The sequence below is a fragment of the Cheilinus undulatus genome, linkage group 8 (genome assembly GCF_018320785.1).
Source record: "Cheilinus undulatus linkage group 8, ASM1832078v1, whole genome shotgun sequence".
Taxonomy (NCBI): domain Eukaryota; kingdom Metazoa; phylum Chordata; class Actinopteri; order Labriformes; family Labridae; genus Cheilinus; species Cheilinus undulatus.
The window spans coordinates 19,287,066-19,308,663 of NC_054872.1; the positions used below are offsets into that span (position 1 = coordinate 19,287,066).

At 42.0% G+C, this 21,598-nt stretch overlaps 1 protein-coding gene across 5 annotated transcripts in view; it reads right to left on the reverse strand.

The window, feature by feature from the left end:
* adcy2a (adenylate cyclase 2a) overlaps positions 1-21,598 on the reverse strand; it is a 133,637-nt gene that overhangs the window by 5,860 nt on the left and 106,179 nt on the right. For 3 of the 5 annotated variants that reach the window (XM_041793298.1, XM_041793300.1, XM_041793297.1), the window contains exons 20-24: positions 12,532-12,616; positions 6,515-6,673; positions 3,390-3,536; positions 3,026-3,136; positions 2,772-2,886 (exon numbers count right to left, since the gene is read on the reverse strand). In XM_041793298.1, coding sequence (XP_041649232.1) covers positions 2,772-2,886; positions 3,026-3,136; positions 3,390-3,536; positions 6,515-6,673; positions 12,532-12,616 — 617 coding nt within the window. Of the gene's footprint in view, positions 1-2,771; positions 2,887-3,025; positions 3,137-3,389; positions 3,537-6,514; positions 6,674-12,531; positions 12,617-21,598 lie in introns of those variants that run through there. The other 2 variants (XM_041793299.1, XM_041793301.1) reach the window with 2 other exon arrangements.

Genomic DNA, 21,598 nt, shown 5'->3' on the forward strand with positions numbered 1-21,598 from the left:
CCAGATTTATGTGTTTTGCTGCTGTTAATGCAGCAAAACAAAAGCAAATGTCCGGTAGTTGTTCTAAATGGCCCAAATTCTTGAGGACTGCCAGTCATCTTGACCGGGGACAAAAAAGTCTAGTGGAAATGCTACCTCAGACAAAATCTGTAGTCCATTAATAGTATATTGTAGTTTTTATATAGTAAACTCACATCTGTAACATATGGTTCTGTGTCAGATCAGTCAGATTCCCTCATCACTGTGGTTCTCTTTTCATTTTCTATAATTCACACTTTTCCTTGACGCTGACACTTTTAACTGAGGTCAAGGAAAAGTGGATAGAAAGTAGATTGACCTGGATGTTGTTGAGTTTCAGTCATGGTAAGAACTGTTCAGTTTCTCTAAAAGATAAGAGAAGGAGCTTCATTTTGGCCTTTATTATCTCCTTTTGCATAGGGTACACTGGGCAATCCTTTTCAAAGAGAGAGAAGAAAATATGACCCACGGTTCATTGTTTACTGTCTGTCCTGAGGAGACAATCATGACCTGTAGAAACCTTATTGAGCTCATATTTATCTCAGAAGTTGTCAAGTGTCATCTGCTGCCTCAAACAACACGTAGAATACTCTGGATGAGTCAGATTGCCTCATCACTTTCCTCCATCCTCTCACTTGCACCTTTCCTTGACTCTGTGATGTTTTTATCTAGGTCAAGCAATAGCGGATGGGGAGACTTGGGGAGTAGATGTTTGGACTTTTTAAATCGACCCTACGTATATACTGTAAGCTAAAGAAGAGATAAACTAAATGAAGGTGGAAAAGGAGTTTTCATCATTTTTTTCTAGACCTATGTGCTGTTGGAAAAGTTCTAGTAATACTGAAGGTATAGATGCTAATTCCTAAAGTATGTTACTCCAGAGATATCATAATCCATCAAATGTGTTTTCAAAGCAGAAAGCCACAACTTTCCTTTTTACCAATGTGCCAACGTTTCTCACCCCATCCAAGGGTTTACATTTTTTGCAATATTTAGATTTTTCCTTAAATGGCAGTATTTCTAGGCAGTTTTTTTTTTTTTTTTTTTTTTTTGCTAGCACAAAGGATAAGTAAATGTGATGTGTTTTGTTCTGGTTTCTAATGAAAATTTATTCAAAAATAAAGCAGGCAAGGCCTTTAGTAAAAGTCCAACTACTTTAAGAATAAACAAAGCTTTTCACTGGATTTCAACAGAACATGTGATGAATTGGAAGCTAAATGCAGATGAACTCTTGATCCCAAGCCCTCCTAGCACCTCTGCAGAGCAGACTCCGGTGCTTTTCACAGCACAGCACTCAGATGAGCGCTTTTTCCACTCTGACGTCTCAGTCAATCTCCAGATTCCTGGAAATTACAATCTACACAAGTGAACAGACGCACACAGGAACACAGCTGCTGGTTTTGTCCTGTCCCAGCGGGTGAGAACTTGTATCCCTCTCTGATGGAGCATTTTAAGCCTGCCTGGAAGCAGCAGGGATCAACAGTCACACACACCCACACAGCTGAGTTAATGGAGCAGCTCATGCTGAGATCTTTACAGACAGGTTGAAGGTATCGAACTTCGACTCTCACCTCATGCAGCTCTCTCTTCAAAGCTCCTTCAGCTTGGTCTCTGTCTCTCTCAATCTGCTGCTGTTGTGTTGCCATGACTATACATGCTGTTTAGTTTCATTTTCTTATTATTAAGGTGTGTACACATCCTCTTTGTTCTTATCAAGAAGTCCCTCCCACAGTGCACAAGTGCTCTAAAAATAGAACAGAAATCTACAGTGGATGCACGAAGGCTGCATCCACTGAGCATGCATGTTGTCCTCGTTAAAGATGGACCAAAACCCCAGCTGTGAGATTTATTCCTGATAAGATGCGATGGATATATCAGGAAGATATTTACGTAGTGATACCAATATCTGAAGTGCCTCCAAATCAGCCTGAAATGCTTTGACTATCAATCAGCACAGTCAGATAAAGTACTATTAAGATGTCTCAATAGACGGCCCTTTCTTAGACCTCTAAGGAAGCATCGCTGAACAAACTGAGGCATTTTAAAAATTAGAATATGAAAAAGTTCATTTTTCATGTGATTTAATTCAAGAAGTGAAACTTCTCTTTATTCTAGATACATCTCATACAGAGTGAAATGTTTCAAGACAGTTTTTGTTTATATGACGATAATTACAGCTTATAGCTAACAAAATCCACTATCTAAAAATATGAGAATGTCACACAAAATCCATCCATAAATTTATTTATGTTACAGAAATGTTGACTTTTTGTTAAATTATTCTCATTTATGCACTAAGTAATTAGTTGGATCTACTTTTGCACAAATTACTGCATCTATGAGACATGGCATGGAGCCTATCTGTCTGTGGCACTGCTGGGGTGTTATGAAGCCCAGGTAGCTCTGATAGCAGCCTTCAGCTTGTCTGTATTGTTGAGTCTCTTCTTCTCCTTGACCTTAACCCCACAGATTATCTACAGGGTTCAGATCAGACTAGTTGGCTGGCCATTTAAACACAGTAACACCATGGACAGCAAACCAGTTTCTGGTAGTTTTGGTTTCACTGTGGGCAGGTGCCAAGTGCTGCTGGAAAAGGTAATCAATATCACCATAAGGCCACTGACATTTTCTAGGTGTTCCCTTTGATGCCGACTATATTCGTAATTAAGAAAGCACCAATACCTAAGCCTAAAGTATTTGTACTGGTTCACAGTACATTTGTACGAGCACAAATGTCTTTTTGTGCAACTTACCAACTCGTAGTTTGAAGTCATTGAAGGAGTGTTTGTTGATAACATCAAGCTTCCCCACCAAGGCAAATGCAAACTCTACCATGGTCCCTATGTGCATATACTGCCTGTCACGCTCCTGGGAAAGAATAAATAACACAACATTAGCACCAACAACTATATGTATAATGGGGTTTTACTGCACAGATATTACACATTGGTTGTAATATTTAATGTAAAGTTAATGTTGTAGTAAAATGTTGATGTAACAATTCTACCTGTGATGTGTACTCAGGCCCAGGTGATGCATTCAGTCCAGTGGCAGCCATGTAAGTGCTGCCGATGGTCTTGATCTTTTCCACACCGCTGAATTTAGGTTTGGAAAGCAGCTTCACACAAAAATAAAAACACACAACAGTTTATGGATATGTTAAATGCATTACTCTTGTTTCCCTCCTGAACATCCACCACTGAACGCTTCCAACAGAATCAAGGTAAGATCCCAGAGGGTTGCAATGTGCATACGAGACAAATAGTTCAAGGAGTTCAGTCGCGCTGGGCTTGAAAGATATTCTGGTTTGCTTTTAAAATTTGTGGTGCATGTGTAGGAGGTTGTGAAGGCTGCAGCAGTGTGTTCTTTACCTCATCAAAATCAGCGATGATTTCATTGAGCAGCCTGAGGCACTCCAACCCTTCTTTGTTGACGTCAGATTCGGTGTAAAACTCTTTAAAGTCTGGGATCGAGGCGAACATGACACAAACCAGGTCGTAGGACTGGTGATAGAGATCCTGTGGGACAAAAAGCAGGAGACAAATTACAGATGTCAGCGTTGGATGGCAGCAAAACCAGAACAACAACAACAAAAGATTACTGGCTGATTTCTCTTCTTGGATGAAACACGGATGATATTTAAAAATGTTTTACTTCAAGCACACAAAGAACAATTATTGTTAATTATTCTTGATGAATGCATTAATGCTGACAGCCATACTAAGTAGTGGCTACTTACTGAAATCTTCTAACAAAGTCACTGCTGAGTAGGTTAACATGCTATCAAACCAAAAGACAGCCGCGGACCCAACGTCAGCTCAAGGATGTGTTAACTCCATCCTAAAGGGGAAGCAAGGCACCCCTGCATTTTCTATCAGGTCTACATTCATCCATCCATTTTCTACACTGCTTATTTTGTTCAGGGCCACTGGGGGCTGGAGCCTATCCCAGCTGTCATTTGGCGAGAGGCGGGGTACACCCTGGACTGGTTGCCAGTCAATTGATAAGAGCAGTGCAATGTCACTTCCCACTTTCCAATGTGACTGTGCTCCCATTTGGGGGAAAACAAGCCCTCAGATTGAATGGTGGTGCTGTGCTAATCCTTGTGCCGCTGTGCAGGTCTACATACATCAGTACATTAAATTCGACAACAATTCATTTAATGCAAAAACATTTGCCTGTGCCAGTCTTCAGCAACAAAAGATATATCATTATGGCCCAACACAAGGTTCCTTTGAACAAAGTCATGAGGTAGGACTATAGACTCAGACTGTGCTATAAGACCAACAGAAAAACCAATGAGGGCAAATCATCCACTTAAGTTAGTTTAAAATCTGTGAGCTTCAGCTTCTCCTGGAATCTGTTCAACTGCAGAATAGAGTCATCTGCTGACTCTTTATTCAGGAAATTTGCAGCAAAAGCAGCATTTTTATTTTAACTCCTTTAACCTCCAGCGCACCATGTCCTCTAAACTTTAAAAGATGAAAAACTCTCACTCTCACAGTAGAGAGGCTCTCAGGGGATTAAAAAAAAAGGGTGTTTGCAATGATAAATGAGAAAGTCTCACAAGTAAGTAAGCAGATTCCCTTTCACTGTGTCTCCTGATCTTCTTTCATTATTTAAAGTAATTAATCATTTTAATTCCACATGAAAAGCCAGGTTCTGTAACAAAATTATGATGGGTTTAATCAAAAACTAAATGTTCAAGCTTCATTTGAAAACAGTGGCAACATTAAATTCACCATTAGCAAATTGAGTGTATTTTTCACATCATCTTTTGTTTTACTCAGGTTAATTTTTCCTGTAGAAACTGTTGAACATGTTTCTCAATTGTGTAAGACAAACAAAATCTCTGTTTGTCCCATCACATCCGTATTGAAGGAGGGTGGTTATAGGTACATTAGGTAGGTGAAACATGATCCACATAAAGCCAGACACCGCATAAAGTACATTGAATCACAAATGGCTCACTTTCTCAGGTGACAGGTGTGGTCTCACATCTTTAGAAACTACCTTAAAAACAAAATATTGTGATGTGATACACTTTTATGTGGTGCTGCATGAATGTGGCACATTTCCCTACAATATCAATAAGAAGGCGGCTTTAGAGTGATTAAAAAATCTACCTACAGAACTGTGCAGAAGTATTTGACCATGTTTAGCTTTGTAGTTTTAACAGAGTTAATGTCATCCACATATATTTATTACCCAGCCTCTTCAATAACATTAAGCCAAACAATACAGGAAGTACTGTACAATTACTTGTGAAAAATCTAATTTCAGAATAAAATTAACTGTGCAGACAAAAGTCGGCAGCTAGTGGGACCTGCCTTTGTGTTTAGCAAACACCTTGATTAGAGAGACTGTCTTGAAGCTTTCTTCAGTAATCTTCATATATCATATAAATATAATATCTACCTTCAGTTCCCCCTTCAGGATTAAGACTGCCTTCAATTTATTTCTCTGCCCCGATGATCCCATACTACATCTTTAATGTTCAGGTTTGCTCTTTATTGATGTCTATGACTATTCTTCTTGTACCAACTACTTGGCCTCTATAAATATGATTTCATTGCTTTAGACCTTTGTACTCCTGATCACTGGACAATCAAAACATTCCCAATCAGTTGCTTTCTGGATGAAATTACACCGTTTCACACGTCCTTTGCATGGGATACATTTCACAGTCATCTGGGAATCAGTCTTTAGTTGGTGTTTGAGAAGGGCAGAGCCTTTAAAGGAAGGAGGAAAGGTTTGTCTGTTGCATTTATTACGGGCCAATCAGAGCAATGAAACATATGTCGAAGTACACACACGCCTCCCCAAGGAGAAAATTACACAACCCAAATTGACAGGCTGCCATTGTTGTCATTCGCTATCAGAAGAGCCAGCAAAAACATCTCTTCCACTGAGAAGAGCTTTCAGTACAGATCTTTGCTCTTCTGTTGAGAGAGAAATGTTTTCTAGTTCTGATTAAACTGTGTATGCACTATGACTACGTCCAAGCTACTCTCTTCACTGGTTGCTATGGTTTACTGGCCCACAGTGCAATGAAACCTCAACTGAAGCTACTGCTTGATTCTTCTAAAAATGACACTGATTAGTCCATTCAATCTTAAACTGGTCTCAAATGTTTTAGATTCAAGTTTTGCAAGATACATGAACCTGATGACAGACATGAAATCTGGGCAATCCATTGTACTTGCACAGTCAGAGATGAACTACAATAACTTTCATTAAAAAAAACTGAATGGTTGCCAAAGACTTTTGCGTGGTGCTTTTAAAAGCAGCAAGGAACTAAAGACATGAAATGACTAATGGAACATCTCAGTGCTACTGTATTTACTTTGAACGGCATTTTTGTGAAGCTTGTCTTGCATTACCTCAGCAGATGTAATGAATGAATAATGTCATGGGTTACCTCTATGACACATCTGTACTGCATCTGTGTGTCACATCACACCTTTATAATTACAAAAACAGGATAAATATCTACCTCATTCTTCCAGTTCCTTGCCAAGAAATGCTCTGCGACATGTGCAGGGAGAACGTTCTCCAATAAAACCCGGTTGAGGTTCTCCATCGTCTCGATTTCCTCACACTCCTTCTTGAACTTGTTCTTCCACAGGAAGTCTAACCTACAGTAATATTCATTCTGTTACAAGAGGACACAGAGGTGAAGAGACTGAAGGTACAGCTGTACAGCTTGCTTCCATCAAGACACAGAAAATAGAGACACAGGTACAAGCATGAAGGTTTAAAAGACACAAAAAAAACATTCAGAAGAAAAGGAAAATTGGATTGCATTTGCAGGAACATTCATAAAACTTGCATAAAGCAGTCATTCAGTGAATAAATGTCACTCTGGTTATACCATAAATACAATTCATGTAACCTGATTTGAAAAGCACTAAATAAAGAATATTTCCGGATGAAGACTGTAGAACATCCATCAAGCAGAGAACGTGATATGATGTGAAATAAGGGGAAGGACTTCTTACATCAGACTGAGAAACAAAGACAAAGTGTCTTTGTAGACAGCAAATCTGGGTGACTCATGCTGGGTAGATTTTAATAAATGTTTTCATATTCATATAAAATTGGATGCACATGGTCCCTTTTTATGAGCTGGGTACATCAGTAATTTGTCATGTAAACACATTTATTATCTACTCAATCTGCGTCATATTCAAGTCCAGATTTGTGGATTTAATCTAAATTTAACTGCATTTAATACACAGAGGAAGTGTAATATCACATTTTCCTCTTGCTGGAACACCAGGCCCTAACGTTTGACAGCAGCATAAGTTCTCATCACAGTCTACAGTTGTAGAAAACTACCACATTCATCTACTTACAACCCACTAAATAATGCATACAGCACATATGTTCAGTGTAATGGGATGCAAAAATTGTCCCAGCTGTCGCTCCAGCTGAAATATCCAATTAATTTATTTGTTGGTGTGTTATCAGTTTAGCAGAAGCACAAGATGCATACAGACAGCATTTAGAAATGTGTACAGATGCCATCATGTTATTTTAATACACAGCAGGGGGGAGGGATCAGCTGCTGGCCATTAACTGATAAGCTCTGATATAAAACAGAAATACTGTCCTCCCCATGTCTCCTTTAGCTGACAGAGTGTTGCAGAGTCAGCCTGCGTAAGTCTGTTCTAATACATACAAATAAGGGAGCATGCACAGTCATACACTCACTAATCACATTACTAGGAACATGTGTTCAAGTGTTCATTCATGCAAATATCTAATCAGCCAATCACATGACAGAAACCAACACATTTTAGGCATATAGACAGGGGCAAGATGATGTGCTGAAGTTCAAACTGAGCACCAGATTTGGGAAGAAAAGCAATATAAGGGATTTTGAACATTCAATAATTTTGTTTATGCCAAATTCTGATCCTACAATCAGAATGACAAAGCAGTAATCATGATTCATCTGCCCAGCCAGTGTTTTAACAATCTCCTATTTTTTTCCAGAAGAGAGTATGTCACAAACCCCAGGGCTGCTAGGTATGTTACACACAGCCATCTCTAGGGTTTACAGAGTATGTGAAAAAAAATGCAAATATCCAGTGAGCAGCAGTTCTCTTTGCCAAAATGTCTTGTTGACAGGCATAGGATCCTCTGGGGGCTTACAGTCATGCTTAAACCTACTACTCGGCCAGTAGTGGATCCAGTAAATCCTGTAGTAGATGATTGGTGGATGTCCACTATGTCCCAACAAGGCTGCGACGTCAGCAAGGAGGTGGTGAAGTCAGGTTCTGGGCCTGAATCATGAACAGAGAGCTGGTAGGCCCCTTTAGAGTCCCTGAAGGTGTGAAAATGACCTCGGCAAAGTACATAGAGTTTCTGACTGACCACTTTCTTCCATGGTACAAAAATAAGATCCGGGCCTTCCGTAGCAAAATTATCTTCATGCATGACAATGCACTATCCTGTCCTGCAAAGAATACCTCTGTGTCATTGGCTGCTATGGGCATATAAGGAGAGAAACTCGTGGTGTGGCCGCCATCCTCCCCTGACCTCAACCCTGTTGAGAACCTTTGGAGCATCCTCAAGCAAAAGATCTATAAGATTGGGAGGCAGTTCACATCTAAACAGCAGCTCTGGGAGGCTATTCTGACATCTTGCAAAAAAATTCACGTAGAAACTCTCCAAAAACTCACAAGTTCAAGAATGCAAGAATTGTGAAGGTGATATCAAAGAAGGGGTCCTATGTTAGCATGTAACTTTAGACGTTTTTGATTGAAACAGCTTTTGATTTCAGTAAATATGACCTCCTAATGCTGCAAATTCAACAAATGACCATTTTCAGTTCTTTACATCCTATAAAATGTTTGAAACTCTGTTGTGCATAACAATGTGGAACAGTGCATTTTGAGTTTTTTTAATTTTTGAAAAAGGTTTGTTCAATAAAATTTGAATTATGCTCTAATGGTTGGTAACTTGAAAATTATACTGTCATTTGCATTGACTATTTAGGAAAATCTGAAAAAATATCTTTTATATAAAATTATCACAGCATAGAAGTCGGAAATTGGACACTACATTGCAGTATTTTCAGTAATGTTAAATTAAGGTCAGTATTCGCATCTGTTGTCTCTTGTTGACTTGAGTTTATCATGTTTATCTCTCAGTCTATTTTTTGAGCATTCAGTATCTTTGAGCTTCATTTAGGAAATTTTTTACATTTCTATCATTGTTTTGGGTTGTTGCCATGAACAAACATTTGCAAAAAGAAAGCATTTTTGTTGATAGGGGTATTTAAATGTTGAGATATTGAAATATTCCTGTATGGTACATTTGCAACGGATAAAAATGGCATGACTAATTTGCGATTAAACATGAGTTAACTATCAATGTTGTGAGATGAATTGAAATAAAAAAATTATATATATACATACATATACACACACACACTCACTCACACAAACATACATACCTATATGTTTATATATGTGGTTTGAAGGTTGAATTACATCACAAAACTACTGCACCAACAAAGTCAATGATTAATTGACAAAACCTCATTACTGCATTTTAAAATCAATAAAGTATTGTACCACGAATTATCACAATATTTTACTGTAGTCTAACGTCCCCACTCTAAATGCCACGTGCTGCACCTTAAAGCAGATGTGCTACAGTAGAGGAAGACCACTTCGGGTGCTACTGCTATAAGCCAATAACAGCTAACAAAAAAAGCACACACCAGTACTGGGCAATGGAAGATTGGTAATATATTGCATGGTGTGATAAGTCTTCTGTTCTGCTACCAAAACCAAAGGTGGGGTCAAATCAGGAAAGCCTGCCAGAACAACAACCATGGCATGTCCATAGTCACTTAAATCACCCTTCTTCCTCATTTTGATGCTTAATTTGAACTTCAGCAGAACATCTTGCTCCTGTCTACATGCCTGAATGAAATGGTTTCTGTCATGTGATTAGTTGATTATGTTAATAAACAGTTGAACAAATGCACCTAATGAAGTTAAGAATAAGTGTAAATCCAACTGCTAAACAACACTACGATATTCTCTATGATGAAGTTATGGCCGGTATTCTAGTTTTAGTTTCCCAAGTGTCTTTCTGTAGTAATAAGATACTTAAAATGTTCCTTTACTCTAAATATATACAGTTGATTTTAGTATAGCAGCTGTACTGTAGCTTCAGACCATTGTGCCCAAGTTCTCAGTCACTTCAGTAATCACCCCTTAGTGTAACATAAACCCCAAAATAACTGGACTTAGAGCCACACAACTTCCCAGAATGACTGGTCTCTGGTCCCTGGATCTCCTGACCACTAAATCTCAGTCCACCCAGGAAGCTCAAAGCTTTCATGATTTAAATCACTGGCCCAGAGCAGCTTAAGGGAGGCCAGACAAACTGCTCCCATGATGCCTCTTCTGCACTGTGTGGCACAGCAGCCGAAAAGCTTTGCCTTCTCTGCTGAGTGCATCAGCTGCGCAGGGTGGATTTCCATCTAGAAGATGAATGGGATGTGCTACACTTTGGCCCAAAGCTCAGAGGTAATATAGAGTTTACAGAGAGAGGAATGGAGGAAGGAGTGCCAAGAGTCCAATTTTGTTTGTATTTACATTAAGCCTCTAAAAGCCAGCTCTCATGACGCATAGGAAAAATACTCATCAATGACCTCAATGATCCAGTAGCAATGCCAAGCTGCACTGCCATCCATCAAAGTCAATTGTGCTCATCTGTGAGACCACTAGAGGGGTTAGAGAGACCGCATGGAGTGCCTCAACAGCAAGGATGTGAGAGCACTGACTGTTGACATGGATGTTGTATCACTGATGTCCCCCAGTGGCTTCTTAAGAGGTGTTATCAAGCCAAGTGATGGCAGTTGTCAAATTGGAAACCCCAACTTAACCTGACTTTTGGCCAATCTAGAAACAGATAAATAGATGGAGATGGGGTGGGCCTTCAACCTCCCAAAGAGCTGCAGTATGTCAACCCTTTCAGTTGTACTGTGTTAAAGTGTACTGTGGTCTCATGAGTCCTTATTTCAGAAATTCATATTTCAGATTCAGAAATAATAGCCATTGAGTCCTCAAAGCTACTGAGGATAGGGCCATCCAGTATCAGATTGCTACCAACCCTAGGGTTAGTGTTACACTAGACGATTTTCACATATTAAAGGATTTTAAAAACATGTAGACCACAGACATAAGAGCAATTTCAAACAAATTTTCATCTTAAATCATCTGAGTTCACAAACTAGACAACTCAGCCAGACCATCAGACGACTGGAGACCAAACACCTGCTGACCTGTCAATGGCCTCACTGTGAGGACTCCACACACATGGGATTTACAGACTCTTGTGTGATCAAATGTGGCTTCAGGAGAATAACAAACATGGATAACTATTGATATCATCAGCTGGATGTCATAGAAGTATATAACATACGGCTTGTGATGCTACTCAATCTGCTCTCTCTCATTGGTTGTTGTGGGTATTTCATCGGAGGCCTTACGAACTAGAATTGTAAATATCAAAGGTGTTTGATATTTACGTTTTGGGGTCTGGGATGTTATGACAGGATTTGAAGCAGCAAAATAATTGTATTGCCACCACAAACTTGAGGATTATTTAGACAAATAATCATCTGCGATGAGTCTCCACTCAGGATACGCCTCCACAATTATCAGGAGAGGAAAATCTGGCCTAAAATCATGAAGTGTGTGGCCAGCTGAAGTCAAAAGCCTGCATGTGTGATGGTGTGGGGGTGTACTCAAGCCCATGGCATAGGTCACTTGCACATCTGTGAATACACCGTTAAAACCGAGATGTACATACAGATTTTGGAACAATTAATGCTTCCATTCAGATGACATATTTTTCAGGGATGTCCCTGCTTTTTTCATCTAGTCAATGTCAAGAAGCACTCTGCAATAATTGAAGTCTTAAAGAGTGTTATAAAAGAACAGGTGAGTAAACAGCGGTCAACATGCTTCTGTCCCAACTTTTTTTGGAGCATATTGCAGGCATCAAAGCCAGAATTTGCATTAAAAAAAAGATCAGATTGAATATTAAATATCTTCTAATAACTTAATGCTGTATTTCACTTAGTATAGGCTGAAAGGTATTTACTGTATTTGTTTTAATTCACATTTTACACAGTGTCCCAACTTTTTTGGAATTGAGGGTTGGTATCAATACATTAGCCAGCCTTAAGTGGACACTCAAAAGACTGATGTTTGTATGAGAGGTATACAGAAGATAAAGGTTGGGTATTACACTATGCTGTCTAATTAAAACGCAAACAAACTGACAAAACATAAAAAACTAGAGTGCATGGGAAAACTAGTCTCTCAGTTCAGACACAATGTGAAAGAGCATGAAAAATTAAAGAAACTATATTTGGATGCTGATATTTATGTTAGCTGGACACTGCATTCTTTGTGTGGTAGTGTGAATGTAGACAGGGCAGACGATAACGTCACTCAAACAATTACAGAGTGGACTTACCTGTCGGGCGAGCACAAGCAGAGTGATGAAGAAGATAAAGAGGGAGATAGAGCCCATGGTCTTCAGGTTTTTGAGAACTCCTGGTCTTGAAGGGTAGAGATAAAGGAGAGAATAAAGAGAAGACAGGAAAGATTACGACAGAGATACAGAGAGAAAAGATAAAGAGTAGAGAAAAGAGGGTGAAAAAGGTAAAAGACAGAGACGGATAGCATTTAATTAAAAATTCAGATTGCTATCAGTCGTCTTTGACATGTGTCACACGATTGGTTAGCAGAGCATTTTATTCCAAGCTGTCTCTCCCTTTAAACTGTCACTTCTGCTTTAGTGTGACAAGAGCTTGTTTACTCTCTGCACGCCTGGTGGCAGAGCTTCACTGCCAGCCGAAGTTCATTTACAAGAGGCGTTTTTCAAGATGATACAAACAACAAGATAGTGCTCATGATCAGCAGATTCAGTGTGTACATCAACATATTTATGTTGTAACACATCACTAATATAAGTACAGTCACTTTTCACAACATTTTTTCTACTACTGTGCTCCCTTTTGTCTGAATTTCTAAAAATGCCACGCTATTTCTTATCGCAAATATACTCTCAATATGTTTCCACCATCATTATCCTAATTTAGGGAGCCCTAATAATTCTCATGTGCATGCATACACACATTTGGCTGCTTTATGTGTGAAAATATATTCAAGAGTTGCACTTGAAGTCCAAAACACACTGTATAGGAGCTGTAGTCCCTCTTACATCATACATAACGTATGCCTACAATGAAACTGATTTTTTATAAGAATAGTGCAGTCTGGCCGTCCCTTTTTTGATAAGACTCAAACAGGACTGATGCAGCCTCATTTCTGCGAGCACATTTTGCATATTAATGGACTCTTATCTAGGGCAGAGCTCAGCAGACAACTGAGGAAACAGCCTGCAAGTTCTGCACCCGCCTGGTTCATTATCCAATCGATTCAGTGCAGAGAATCAATGAAAAATGACAGAGGACGGACAGTTTTATAGAAGACAGAAGCACAAAAACATGCAGCAAAATTTCAGCTCAGATTAAACACTCTTCATAGTGACTGGATGTTTTTCAGCGACAGAAATCGCCAAACCTTTAGAATTTGTCAATCTTGCAAAAATGTGCTAATGACAGAAATCCATTGAAATGTGTTGGCTTACTGGATGGACAAATCCTTTAAAATATTATGTTATTTGAATTTCTCTGAACAGCTGAGTCAATCACCACAAAGTGAATTGCATTTCCTGTGCTAGAAATAACACATTTCAGATCTGAGTAGATGAACTGACCATCTGGTGATGCTTTTTAAAAGTTATCAATAAATTATGGTTGTTGCTGCGGGCTTTAAAAAGTTTTATTTTGAATAAAACACCTGTAAAGACTTCAATTTGCCACCATGGCTTCCAGCAGTGAAGCAGAAAATCTCTTTATTATTCCAGTAAAACCACAAAAGGTGCTGCCAAAAGACTTATTTCATAGTTTGCAGTTCACAGAGCAACTTTAGACTCTACTTCATCCTTCCTGATTGCCAGCGACGGTGCTTCAAGCACTGGATAACACATCGCGCATGTGCAGGTCGAGTACCTATACCAACAAAGTCATGTGTGACACCTGCTGACCTGGACAATCTATATCTTCCAGTGTCATCAGGGAATCAGTTCCCCTACATCTTCTGTGACCACTGTGGTCGGAGCTGCGTCTTCAGTTGCCCTCCAAGGGCTGCGACAGCTTAGCCTTTCGGCTATCTTTTGAATCTGCTTTCACCCACAGCAGCAGAATAACAGTGTCTGTTATTGTGGTGTTAGGTGAGGCGTGCCCGCCGAGCTAAAACGATAGCTTTCTGTTATAGAGGTAGCAACCTGGTTGCACCGTGCTGCCGTCTTTAGCACCATTTTTCATTTTGAATCATTATAAGCTAAACAGTTTATTATTTGAGTATATCTTGGATATTTTCCAGCGTTTAGTATATTGTGCTGTTTAGCCGTGTTAGCCTGTATTACCACAGTAGCACTGTGGCTTCCTGAGTTTATTTTGTGTACCCTTTGTCGGTGAAGACAGTGTGTTCACTCCCGCTCCCGATGCAGGTGTAAGCAGTTTGATTATCGGTAGGTGTGTCCACTCCAGTTGGTTCAACTTGAGCACACAGCTGCTAGTTTGGCTGTGAGTGTGATGATTCCGCACACATCCCAGCCTTACTCATGACTTTTTTTTTCTTTAAGTGGAAATAGTGTTTTCGCTGAAGCCAGCTCTATTTTATAACAATTATAGCTGATTTCTGTACATACCCTTGACTAGGAAGCAAGCGTTTTCCCTCCAATTCTAGCTTTACTTCTGACATATTTTTTTTGAGTGGCAATAGTGTTTTTGCTGAAGCCGGCTCTATTTTGTAACAATTATATCTGTATACCCTTGAATAGGAAGCAAGCGTGTTCACTCCCATTCCAGCCTTACTTCTGAGCTTTTTTTCTAGTTAAGTGGCAATGGTGTTTTTGCTGAAGCCAACTCTATTTCCTAACACTTGTAACTAGGGTTTTTTTCTGTATATACCCTCAACTCCTAAGGCAGTGTTTACACTCCCATTCCAGCCTTACTTCTGACCTTTTTTCTTCTAGTGGCAGTAGTGATTTCGCTGAAACCAACTCTATTTGTTTTGTAACAAATAATTTGTAAATTGGGGATTTAATCTACATACCTTTGACTGGTGAAGGCAGTGTCCTTCCTAGTATAGTGGCATAGTTGGCTAGCACTTTTGCTTGGGCCAACTACCAGCATCTGATTACCCATTTATTGGAGGATTTGCCCCTTAGAACCAGCTCATGAAGGTGGGCTCACGCTTCCTCTCTCCCAGCTTGGTGGGTCCTCTCTCTCGACCCATTCTTGGTGAGGTTCTAAGGATGACTCTATAGGGGCCATCGTTCATACGGCCCTTGCACACCTACAGCTGGACCTTCCCAAAGTAAAGCCACCAGTAGCCAGTGCATTCTTTAGAAGCAGCACGGCCCCAAAGACCTTCGCTGTGCCTCCCTCTGAGGAGTACCTGAAGGAGTTGCATGCATGTTGGAGACATCCAAGAGCACTTTCCCATGCTACATCAGATGGCTGAGCTCTTGCAGCCATGCAGGATGCAGCCAAGTATGGGCTGCATCACATGCCAGCTATAAAACAGACCACTGTGGCCCTCATTGTATTGCCAGATAAGGCCCTTAGGCAGGATGCATGTTGTCCATGCCCTCAGTGTGGGGTAACCAATGATGTCCTGTCAAGATCTTATGATGCAGCAGCTCGAATGGGACGAATAGGAAACCTCATGTCCCACCTTATGCTTGCCCTCTTTGTCACCCTAAAGGAGGTTCAGTTGGATGCCACAGCACACAGCCTCAGTGATGAATCACTACAGGCTTTCACACTGATGACAAAGAAGCTGGGACGGACAATGCCCACCCTTGTCCAGGCCCGCCCAAGTTTGGCTGGCATAGACACCCCTCAAAGAAGCAAGCAGGAGGACCCTCGACAGTGTCCCAGTGGAGCCTGGAGAGCTGTTTGGCTCAGCTGCTATAGAGGCTTTAGAGTGGACTGTCCAGGCTAGAAAGACCAGGAAGCAGCTTTCTGGATTGAGGAATATGCCTCCCCACCAATGGCCCAGGGGTGTTTCCACTGCCCCCCAGTGCTGCTTTCAGTCCACTGCTCCCACCAGTGAGACCTCGGGTGCAAATTCCCACCCCCCTGGAGGCCCTAGAGGCTGGGGGGCAGACACTCAGGCCTTGGGGCCGGCCCTCGGCTGCTTTTCCCAAGAGCAGCTCAGTTACTGAGCTTAACACCAGACCCCTGGGTGATTTCCATCCTAGCCTAGGGGTACAGACGACAGTTCCAACACTGGCCCTCAGCCCTTGGCCAGGTCAAAATGACCATCATACAAGACCTGGCAAAAGCCCTGGCCCTTAGAGCTCTCTGCCTTCTTGGTCAAAGGTGCCATCGAGCCCGTAGACCCTGTGGTCTACTACTCAATCGATTTTCTAGTAACAAAGGAGGACGGTGGTCTAGGGTAATGCCCTTTCATATGTCCAGCACTGCAGAGGTAAAAGGCATGAAAGCCTTTCCCTACCTTGATGACTGGCTGGTGTGTGCACTGTCCCAGTCGCAGTTATCCAAGGACACAGCAGCTCTACTTTCTCAAATTGCCCAGCTGGGCCTCAGGGTAAACTACAAGAAAAGCTGCCTTGTTCCTTCTCAGACCATCACATTTCTCGGTGTGGATCTGCATACAGTTTTGATGAAGGCATGCCAGTCTGCAGGCGGGTAGATATTTTGGGACATTTGCCCCTCCCTCTTGCGAGGGGCCAGGAAGCTCCCATATGTGAAATTCCTCTGGCTGGGGAAGTTGACAGCAGCTTCAACAGTCATGCCTTTGGGTTTACTGTCGCTGGGCCCCCTCCAAAGGTGGCTCAACAGCTTCCATCTAGACCAGGGCTGTCCAATTTGGGGCCCGCGGGCCCACTTTGCCTCACCAGCTGTTATTTTTGGCCTGCTGCCCACGTTCAAATTTTTTTTCTTAATTATTATTTCCCCACTGCCAGCAGTCTAAATATTTCTCTCATTATTTATTAATTGTTGCACTTCCTCTCCTGACCACAAATTAACATTGTGTTACATCGGGGGTAGGGTGGCACTGTTGAGCTCCTGTCAGCTCAGATCTGGAAGCCCATGACCAGAGAGTGAGTCAGTGAAAAGATGCTGGGGTCATGGCAGAGATGGAGCATGTGAGGCAGTGGCATACTGATAAGAGAAAGTTTAAAAATAGTTGGGAACATGAGTACTTTTTTACTGAAATTGATTTCAGGGCGGTATGCCCAATTAGTATTTGTGCCATATGGATGTTAAGTAATTTCATGCTGTGAAACACAATAAAGAATAGTGTTATTCATTTTCAAAATTACTTTGTATGAGTTATTATTTTGTACAGTTATGCTATAGTCACATTTAATTTCATGCACTGCAACATGAATGTTTAGTTTTGGCCCACGACTCTCCACCCCAATTCATTTTTGGCCCTTCACTGAAAAGAATTTGGGCACCCCTGATCCAGACACATGGTTGCACAGACACAGACCAATCATAATGTCTCGGCAGTACCTCTTTGCTCTGGCCCCACGGAGACGGATGTCATTTTTGCAGAAAGGTGTAACTGTGGGCTTGTTTGCGGCCCGGCGCGAAACTGTCCTGATAGATGCCTCCCTCACAGGCTGGGGTACAGTTTGGCAAAACGGAACAGCCCAGGGAAAGTGGCCTGTTCAAGCCTGTTCAGACCATGTCAGTGTGCTCGGGCTGCAGGCTGTGCATCTGGTATTAAGACACTTCTTGCCATTCCTCAAGGGGAAGCATGCCTTTGTGCGCTTGGACAATGTCACGGCAGTATCGCACATCAACCATCAAGGGGACACCAGGTCCACTCGTTACTGCGGGTGACCCAGGACCTCCTGACTTGGGCAGCACCTAGCCAGCCTAAGGGCGATGTACTTGCCTGGAAAGCGAAACCAAGTTGCAGTTGCAAGCCTTCCCCAGGGGAGTGGCATCTTCACCCACAGGTGGTGGTCTCTTCAGCAAGGCAGAGGTAGATCTTTTTGCCTCAGAAGCCACAACCCAATGCCCCCCCTTGCAGGGAAGAGTCCAGTCCTCTGGGGCAGGATGCCCTGGCAAACGACTGGCCAAAGGTCTCCTGTATGCCTTTCCTCCACTCCCTTTGATTCAGGCAGTGTTTAACAGGGTTCACATGGAGGGCCACAGGGTGCTCCAGGTGTCCCCTTTCTGGCCAGGGAGATCATTGTTCCCACTACTGTGCAGACTCTGTTGCAGCCTGCCATGGCACCTCCTGAACAGACAGGATCTCCTGTCACAGATGGGGGGTCAGATCTGGCATCCCAACCCTCAACGCCTTCAGCTGTGGGTCTGGCCGCTGCAGGGCCCAACCCAATCTTGACACGCTGCCCGGTTTCTGTCCATAAGACAGTCCTGAACGCCAGAGCCCCATCTACCCGCTTACAGTATGAGAACAGGTGGTGGCTGTTTTTGGCGTGGTGTGCAGACAACCATGTAGACCCAGAACGCTGGAGTTCTTACAATACCTCTTGGATTCTGGCTGTTCCCCATCTACCCTCAGTACATGTAGCTAGCATTTCCTCTAATCATGCTCTAGTCGACAACAGCACAATTGGTTGCCACTGGTTAGTTATACTTTTTATGAAGGGAGCTATCCGGCTCTGTCCCCCATGAGCTCCTAGAGTGCCAACTTGGGACCTGGCCCTCGTACTTGACCGTCTGTGTTTGCTTCCTTTTGAGCCTTTGGCACAGGCAGATCTAAGTTGGTTATTGGCGAAGACAGCCTTCCTCGTTGCCTTTATTACAGCAAAGCGTGTCGGGGAGCTCCATGCCCTGTCTGTCAGCCCTACATGTCTGAGGTGGCACCCAGATGATTGTGGGGTCACCTTGTGGCCACATGCGGCTTTCCTGCTCAAGGTATTGTACAGGGCAAACCTCGATGAACCAATACAGCTTACATGTTTTGATCCCCCACCAGGGAAAGATAATGACAGGCCAGCATTGTTGTGCCCGGTTTGTGCCTTGAGAGCATATATTAATAGCATACATACTAGCATACGTACCAGCTAGCATACGTACATTGGACCAACTGTTCGTCTGTTATAGTGGTCCTAAGAGAAGTAGTGCTGTCTCCAAGCAACGCTTGTCCCACCAGATGTGGACATTATTAACAAGGCATATCAGGCAGATGGTCAGCCAACTGGTGTGCGGTGCGACCCCACGAGGGGTATATCCACCTCATGGGCGGCCATGACAGGGGTATCCTTGAAGGCCATTTGTGCGGCAGCCTCGCAGGCGACTCCAAACACACTCACGAGGTTCTACAAAGTGAACATCCCCACCCCCATCCCCGGACTCTGCTGCTTCCATGCAGTAAGTTGGTACATATTGGATTCCTCATGACCATGGTGGTATAGGTCATCCAGTGCTTGAAGCACCACCTCTGGGAGTCAGGAAGGATAAAACAGAACGTAAGGTTACGTATGTATCCATGGTTCTATGAACCCTGGATGACCGCCAGAGCCCTTAGTCACTCAGAATCCTTGTGTCCTTGCGAGAAGATTCCGTAGGAACTGATTCCCTGATGACACCAGAATATATAGGCTGTCCGGATCAACAGGTGTCACACGTGACTTTGTTGGTATACCTACTCAACCTGCGCATGCGCGATGTGTTATCCAGTGCTTGAAGCACCGCCTCTGGTAGTCATCCAGGATTCATATAACCATGGTTACATATGTAACCTTACGTTTTGTATTTTTCTGCAGTTGTTCTCATCCACTTTCTGGCTGCAAACTTTAAAGAGAAATTTAGAAAATCAATTTCATAGAAGAATTACATTAAAAAGGAAATATACACAATATTTTGGGACACACTTTCCTGTCTTATCATTTATAAAATTGTCTGAAGTACAGATAATAAAACCACATCGTCCACACAGGCCCTGAGGATTACTTCCCCTGAGTTGTCTTTCTCCGTGTGGCCTTACTTGCTCTCTGCTCATATAATGAGCACAAATTTTTGGGACAGATTTCTCTCTACAGTCTCAAAGAAACTGATTTCATTCCTTATTACCTCATTATGCTGCCCATACTTGTTAAGGAGCTAATTTCCTGAGCTGCTGGCTATGAAGGCTATGAAAATGTGGAAATAAAAAGGGGATGAATCAGAGGGAGAAGCAAGTTGGGTCAGTTTGGATGAATTATTGTACAATGTGTAGAGCAACATGTTCATGGAAACTTCTGATGGGCATAGAACCATGCATGCTAATACTGTTTTCTGAATGTGTACTCGAGCTTTTCAAGTTCCACGGAACCTGCGAAAAAATGCACTTTCAGCAGGCAAGAAATTGCTGGTCCCTTGATTAAAATGTTAAAGTGTGAGATAAGAATAATGTTTGCATGTGAGAGTACAGGTACATCTCAAAAAATGAGAATATCATGAAAAAGTTCAATATTTTTTGTCACTCTTTTCTGAAAGTGAAACTCATATTAAATAGACTTGTTACACATAGAGTGAAATATTTCAAGCCTTTATTTCTTGAAATTTTGATGGTTATGGCTTACAGAAATGAAAACCCAAAATTCAGTGTCTCAGAAAATTAGAATATTGTGGAAAAGTTCAATATTGCAAAGTTATGGTGTCACACCCTAATCAGCTAATTAACTCAAAACACCTGCAACCAAAACAACCTGGGTTTATAGGTTACACAATCATGGGGAAGACTGCAGACTTGACAGATGTCCAGAAGACAGTCACTGACACCCTTCACAAGGAGGGTAAGCCACAAAAGGTCATTGCTAAAGAAGCTGGTTGTTCACAAAGTGCTGTATCCAAGCATATTCATAGAAAGTTGAGTGGAAGGAAAAGTATGGTAGGAAAAGGTGCGCCAGCATAAGGGATAACCACAGCCTAGAGAGGACTGTTGAGCAAAAGCCACTCAAGAATTTGGGGGAGCTTCACAAGGAGTGGATTGAGGCTGGAGTCAGTGCATCAAGAGCCACTACGCACAGACGAATCCTACACATGGGCTACAAATGTTGCATTCCTCGTGTCATGCCACTCCTGAGCCAGAGACAACGTCAGTAGCGTCTTACCTGGGTTGTGGAGAAAAAGAACTAGACTGTTGCTCAGTGGTCCAAAGTCCTCTTTTCAGATGAAAGTAAATTTTGCGTGTCATTTGGAAATCAAGGTCCCAGAGTCTGGAGGAAGAATGGAGAGGCACTGAATCCACGTTGCTTGAAGTCCAACGAGAAGTTTCCACAGTCAGTGATGATTTGGTCTGCCATGGCATCTGCTGGTGTTGGTCCACTGTATTTTCTGAAGTCCACAGTCAACGCAGCCATCTACCAGGAAATTTTAGAGCACTTCATGCTTCCTTCTGCTGACAAGCTTTATGGAGATGATGATTTCATTTTCCAGCAGGACTTGACACCTGCCCACACTGCCAAAGGT